General features: G+C 39.3%; 1 protein-coding gene across 1 annotated transcript in view; it reads right to left on the bottom strand.

Annotated features, from left to right (window-relative positions):
* kiaa0825 (KIAA0825 ortholog) overlaps nt 1-7,415 on the bottom strand; it is a 161,538-nt gene that overhangs the window by 99,728 nt on the left and 54,395 nt on the right. Inside the window, exons 17-20 of the mRNA XM_015373303.1 lie at nt 4,425-4,655; nt 4,037-4,341; nt 3,651-3,757; nt 415-559 (exon numbers count right to left, since the gene is read on the bottom strand). Of these exons, the coding sequence (XP_015228789.1) occupies nt 415-559; nt 3,651-3,757; nt 4,037-4,341; nt 4,425-4,655 (788 nt within the window). The remainder of the gene's footprint in view (nt 1-414; nt 560-3,650; nt 3,758-4,036; nt 4,342-4,424; nt 4,656-7,415) is intronic.

Raw genomic sequence — 7,415 nt, 5'->3', positions numbered from 1 at the left:
ATGGATGGATGGATGGATGGATGGATGGATGGATGGATGGATGGATGGATGGATGGATGGATGGATTTTTTTAATGTGCCATTGAATTTTTACTATGGAAATTTCAATCAGTTTTATTTAGACCATATAAGTACATTTTGCATGTATTATTTTTATTGCTTTCATTTCAAAAATAGTTTTTTTTTCCCTATAAACATCATACTTCTTAATCATCCATCTCATGTGACTGAACATCCTGCCCAAAGAGAACCCCCAGATGGTTTGCACTACTGAGGTCACCTGCACATGATGACATCAAAGCATAGAGACTACACACAAGCAGGAACACGTTTTTTTTTTTCTCCCCCTCCTGAACAGCCTGCGGCCTCAGGCCAGCAGCCACCTAATTGCTGGGGAGCATAGGCGCTTCCCTACCTCATTGCCTTGGATGATGTGATAGATCTGCCTCAGGTAGAGGCAGCCACCTGCTTTGTGGCAGACCTCCAGCAGCATCAGGCCTATTTTCTGCTCAGTCAGTTCAGCTGCAGCAGCTCCCCTCTCTGCTCCCTGCTCAAAGATGCTAAGAGAGAAACAGGAGAAGACGAGGTGAAGGAAAACAACAAGGACCACTAAAACGTGCAATTTCACACTTCTGAGCTGAGAAAGTATTTTCCAGATAAGTGGAGAATCTGGAAATTTGTGACTTTGGTGTAAAATCCCTATAGTCAGTGTAATTTGACTGACTATAGGGTTTTCTGTATTACTGTTATAAAAGTCCATTCACAAGAGAGAGTTGGAAACTTTAACTCAGTTTTCATCAAATAAGGACAAATAAATACATCCCAAATCTTTTAAACAACTTGGCTTTGTGTCAACTGTTTTAGTGGACCATGTGTTCTATAGAATATCTTAGTGCATCTCCTGTGGCCTACGAAAAAATCTGTATGCAATTCTACAAACACATTTCAACTACAAAACAAAGAAGGGAATATTAAGGAGCAAGGGTGAAAAAAAAATCCCTAAGTTTGCAGAAGATTTAGGAAATGTTGCATGAACATGTGCTATATCCATCCATCCATCTTCTCCTGCTTATTCCATCAGGGTAGTGGTGGCGCTGGTGCCTTTTTCCGGCAGTCTATGGGCCAGTCTATCACAGGGCAAGATAAGAAAAAAAACACACCAACTCACAACTAAGGACAATTTAGAGATGCCAGGTAACCTAACAGTCGTGTTTTTGGACTGTGGGAGGAAGCAGGAGTCCCTGGAGAGAACCTATACAGAAACTGGGAGAACATGCAAACTTAATGCAAATGTGGTTTATCTGATAGACCATACAAAGTATTTTTTAGCCATGACATGGCAGGACTACGATCAAGTTTTTTTTCTAAAGTTTCACAATAAAAATTCTGTAAAATAATGGTGAGCATAAAGTTACTTTTGATGAGGTTACATAAATGTAATCCTTGAAGAAAAGTATTGGAGGATACAAAAGACCAGGATGGAGATTCACCTTCCACCAGGACAACTATCCTCAACATAAAGTTAAAAACTACAGAACTAGATAAGTTCCTCCGTAGATTATGAACCTATGAAGCCCATTAATGAGCTGGGGCTAAAACTGCAGCAAAAAAGATGGTTCTTTGCTTCAGGGGGGTTAAAATATAGACACACCATACTTTTCAAATTTGTTTTAATAACATGTTTTGAGAACCACCAGTGGATTCAGCGATGTACTACATCTGCTAAGTACTATGAGCAACAGTCAGTAAAATCTTTTATAAAAGTCTGAAAGCAGTTGATCTTAATTTCAGCTTTATTTTACCTGTACACAAGTGAATACATAAAAACAAATTATAAAGTATTTGACAACAAATATTTCCTTGAGATACTAAAAGAAAACTGGACCAGATGATCCCACTGCACTAAAAGAATCAGTGTGTGTGTGTTTTATTTAGGACCTGAATGCGTAATTGTATGTCAAGGTCCTCAAGTATATACAGTTCCCAACCCTGGCATACGCCCACTTCATTTCTTGCCCTTTCTGTATGGATGGCTATCACACCTCCGTCCGTCAAGTCTTCTCTTTCACACACACTTCCTGTCATTGTTTCCTTTCTCGTCCTCTTTCCCCTCTTCCTCTTTGTAATTATAATATGGCAGAAGCTGTGTCGCCTGTCAGCCAGCCATTGGCTGTTTGACATTGAGGGTGGCAAAAAGAAGAGGAGTCCCGTCTTGTCCATATACATCGCCTCATTCTTCTGCCTGGCGGCCCGACTGGTGGTGTTGTCGGCGGTGGCGGCTGTGCATCCGTGTCAGCACCTGCGCTGTATCCTTTCCTGTCCATCACTGTGCAGGTGAAGCAGATGATTGGATTCAGTCAGCGGGGTGATTAATGAGGGCCCCTCCGGATTTGGGACAGCCTATCAATCATGTCATTAGGGCCAATGTGCCCTGAAAGAGGCAGACCTCCGCCAAGGAATAACTGCATTCATCTTCATCTGTGTATGCATCCCGTCAGCCCAGCCAGGGTCACCATGATGGAGAACAATAATCTTCTCCTCTACAAATTACTTTGCAAAGACAACGTGGGTGGTGCAGTAAGTGGGAAGGGGGGATTACAGTGGGCAAAGGGAAAGAGGAAAGTGAGATGAGAAAAGGGGAAAGGGGCTTTTACAGGGGGCAAACGTCCGTTTATGGGGGTTTCAGTCCAAATATGATGCTAGCAGAAAAGGGGCTGCATCCTGTGGAGTTATTAAACACAACGGCTCGCTCTCTGCCTAACAGTGTTCTCTGATTGTTTACAAGTCAGGCGTCACTTCCCTGTGAAGGTTAGTTTAATGAATAGTAATGATCCCACTGAATGCCTCCGACAGGTGATACATAATCACTCTTCTTTCACTTTTACACTCATCCCCCCTCGCTCTGACGCTCTATGCTGCCCCATCTGTTCCCTCTCTTTTTTTCCTCCACCTCTCACCCCCTCTTCATCTTACTGTAACAGGAGGGCCTTTTACTAGGACCGCTTGCAGCCTTACTAAATGTTTTCATCTGTTCATTTACTCAAAGTTGTTATGCCACTAAATCGCCTTTTCATGAGGACAGATGCATCCCGAGCTTGTTATGATGAAGTGACCAGTCAGAGACCGTGTTTCTGGGAACGAGCTACAAAACGGAGAGCCAAAGGTCACCGATTGACCCAAAATGAAAGCTGGATTCCCATCATCCTACACTGGAGTTCTCGTAGGCCAAATGGTACGTCCACCACATCACTCAGCAAAGCAAACACATCTGAGATGCATTGATTTTACTCAAAGCTTTTAAATGACAAATTAGCCCGATGATGCAATTCATCAACCTTTGAATGCTCAATTAAAAGAAAAAGTGAATTTATTTTTTTCGTCTTTAATGTCAAGTCCCTAAAAACGTCATCAGTCAGATGGATCAGTTTGACCCTCCTAGTGTCAGCCCTCAGCCTCCATCTCAGTGATAATCAATCAAAACTCTTAGATCGGCAAACTTAATGTATAAAGAGGCTTTTCATTTTTTCTTTTACAAAAAGACCTTTAAATAAATTCATAGCATAATTTTGTTATTGAAATAATCATTAGTACACATGTTATCATTAAAGTGCAATCAGTACTTCTCCGAAATCCTTTCAGATGGCCTCTCACCTCTCTGCACAGAGTCTTCGAGCTTTCTGCAGCTGCAGGTTTATCCACTTTGGTCTCTTTTCCTCCAAAGCCTGCAATACTTTGTGCACTGTAGGTTTAGGAATACCCTGTCAAAGATCATTCACACAAGTTGTATTAGTTGTAACAAATAAGCTTGATGCAAAGTGCAAATAGATCAAATATGCATGAATAACAAATTGATCACAAGCAATATGCATATAATTATGTCAAACAGCAGAAAAGAGTAATTTAAGAACTAATTAAGCAGAATTAACAGATGCCATTAGGTCTGACCTGCAGAATCAGTCAAAGGAAAACTGTTTGATTTTGATCTTCTATGAGTTAAAATCAAACTATTATTTTATTGACATAGATAAATCGTTTACCTTTTGTTGGATGCTCATTGTAGCCTGCAGGCACTCTCTGAACAGAGACAGGCAGTCTTTTGCAACACAGTCCAGATCCAGACCACTGGTCTGTTCAAGCACATCATGGTCCTCCAGACCCTGGATCAAACACCCCAGCAAGGCCCAGAGCAACAGGCCCATTGAACGCAGCTGCCGGGCATGCTGGGATAGGTACTTTTCTGCCATTTGAAAGAGGAAGCGGACAGAGAGAGGCAACGATGCCACGGCCGATGGCAGGTTGGTAAAAATGTAGGATAATGCTTGGATTGCTAAGGATACGACAGCTGAAAGGAGAAAGACATAAAAAGAATATTAAAAAAGGATTGTTTTAGATTATTTCTCGATGTGACCCTGGCTTTGTTCCTACATTTAGGCGCAGCATCCTTCCCTCCTCCATCAGTTGTTTCATAGTTCCAGTCCTTGGGTATTTTAGCCAGGACACTCTCTGGCACCTTTCTTTTAAACAAGGGTGCTTTACATTCCTCTGCTCCCTGCCAAGTCAGCACCATGGAAACCAGATGTACCAATATGCTGTTGGTGGACTTTGTCACCAAATCTCGAACACAGTTAATAACCACAGGTGTTGCTTGTGTGACATCTGTTAAAAATACAGAAGCAAGGCAGCAAGTGAGAAAAGTGAAATCATATGCAACAAAACACCTAAGAAATTAGACATTAGAAATCCAACTACAGATCTAGTTACTAATAAGAAAATAACAAAAATATCACAATGTACAGGGTTAGTTATTTTTGAACAAAATAAAAAAAAAACTCAGTTTTGTTAATATTTTAACAGAAACTGGAGGGTCAGACAGGTGCATACAACTTATTCAATGGAAAAGCTTAAAAGCATAATTGCTAAGCAGGTTCTAGATGGTTTTTCTGATAAATTATGACAATTTATATGATCAAGTCGTTGAGATCAGAAAACCTCCTTGCCATCACTCTAATCCTAGTCTAAACTACTTCCAACAGTTGTTAGATACAATGCAGGACAGATAGCAAGCCACTCCCAAATGTAAAATATTACTTTCAGTTTGTAGAAACATTTTAGTAAAAATAAATGAATACATCAAACCTAAAAAGAGCTAATGGCTGCAGGTATAAATAAATATTTGCTGTTGTGTGTAGAATTAAGACTGAGTTGATGAGAGGAAATATGCAATACGTGTAATTTTGTGCTGCAAATTCTTTTTTTAAAAACTCTTGAAGTTGTATTTTACTTCATAGGAAAAAAAAATTAGAACATTTTTATTATTAAAAGCCCAAAATCATTGTATAAAAATAACCAGTAACTGTTACCTGTAAACTTGTTTTTGCAACTGTGTTAACATATGTCATTGAAATAAATGACACGTGTACACTCGGTCACCAGGCAGGCATATTTTCAATTAAATCCTCACAATCCAGGAGGTAATTCTGTGTCAAAATAACTGGTCTTTTCAGATAAGATGAAAGCACATTTAATTCAAATATGCTGCATATTTCCTTAAACATAGAAAAAGGATTACTAAACAGCAAGCCGATGTTATTAATCAGATGTTCTTTACTGAACCCAGATGTTCCAATGGCAGCATTTTTTCTATCTTCACCAGGTGCAGCTTGGCTTATATCCCTTTCCCCTTTCATATCATGTTATTACTGATAACAGAGCTTCTAGAGAGGTTGCGTGGCATCTATAAACTTCCCACAGCTCTGGCTGGAACGCTACAAGCTACAAATTACAGTGTTGGCAAAGGAGTATCTAGAAACACAGAGAAGATGGGTACACTCAGAGCCTCAGATAAAAAAATAAGAGAAGTGAAATGAAAAATTATATGACTCCTTGAAAGAAAAGAAGTCTCTGGCAACTGTAGTCTGAATCTACTCTTTAAAGTAACTTTATTTTCAGGCTTAAAAGTGAATTTTCTTTATCGACCTGTGTATTGATTTGAAACAACCTTTAAAGTCCTGTGTGGTAAAACATCAGAATAAAAGGGGAAACTGTCAAAACTCTCAGCGTGATCTATGAGAGTTAATTCAGCAAACAGTTTAAATAGAAATGGGGGCACTGGGGGTATCCTGTAACCAAAATTATAACATAAAGATTTGGAACAGTCCAATAATTAAACTAATTACCCTTTGAGGATAAGTGATGATTGGATGACATTGAGAACTTCTTTCTGGCACACTCTATCTCACTTTCGTTCATTTGCTTTTCGACCCCTCCCGTGCTTTGTCTCTATCCAAATACTCTTCTCCAGTCACCCTAATTTATGCTGCAATAATTACCACTCAGCCAGGATGTAAGAATCCCTCCTAAAATGAGCTCTCTTCACTACAGGAGTTCCGATTAAGCTCTGCTATAAAAGCTTGCATCTGAGGCAAGACAAAAGAATTCAGTTAAAAGTCGTATGATAGTAATACCTTTGATCATTTGCACTCAATGTCAACACTGTCCTTTAAAGAGTAAAACTAAAGAACTGTTGATAGGTTTACTTTAGAATAATTTTTGCTGTTTTCTTATAATGTAGTAGTGCGAAAAGTTTGGATGTCTCTTAGTTTTTCATGGACTAGTTTCTTAGAGATGCACTCATCAAGTGATTGGAATGGGATTTTTTTTTTTTTTGACCAGCCCCAACTGCTGATTGGCCAGTTGGTAACCATATCTCTCATGTGTATCCAATCTGTGAGTGCACCATGAATAACAACAATGGAATTGTGTTTTATCTGTATAGTTATGCTGCTATAGGCTTAGACTGTTGGAGGACAAAGGAACCCCTTTTCATCATTCAGCTTCATTCTATCTCTATTCTCCCATTCTGCAGTATTGTTAGTTCAATCTCTAATTTTAAGCCTCTCTGCTTTTTCTCATCATATTAGCTTCATCTCATTGTATCTCTTCTTCTTTCTGTATATCTGCTTCTGTCTCCTTGAACCCCAGTTGTCCTTGGCAGATGGCGGCTCACACTGAGTCTCGTCCTGCTTGAGGTTTCTTCTTGTTAAAAAGGAGTTTTTCTCTCCACCGTCGCAACAAGCTTCCTTGGTGTGAGGGACTGTCTTCGAGTCAATTCAATCAGCTGGTTTTCCTTAGATAGAAAATTTTGAACCAACCTGACTGTATAATCTGGTTGAATAGTCTCTGTAAAGTGCCTTAAGATGATGTGTTGTGAATTGGTGTTATATACATAAACTGAATTGAATTGAATTGCACTTTAAAGAACACTCTTCTGTGAGGATGTTTTGGAAAAGACTCATCAATTTTCAAAAGCAGGACCTCGTCTCCCGTCAGTTGTATATCAAAATTTTACATCTATGTATACAAATATGACTTAGTCAACTTTTATTGTCATTTTGTATACACATTTTGTATACACAT

The sequence above is a fragment of the Cyprinodon variegatus genome, unplaced genomic scaffold (genome assembly GCF_000732505.1).
Source record: "Cyprinodon variegatus isolate N-32 unplaced genomic scaffold, C_variegatus-1.0 Scaffold85, whole genome shotgun sequence".
Taxonomy (NCBI): Eukaryota; Metazoa; Chordata; class Actinopteri; order Cyprinodontiformes; family Cyprinodontidae; genus Cyprinodon; species Cyprinodon variegatus.
The sequence above is the reverse complement of the archived record's forward strand: the minus strand, read 5'-3'. Positions and strand labels throughout refer to the sequence as shown.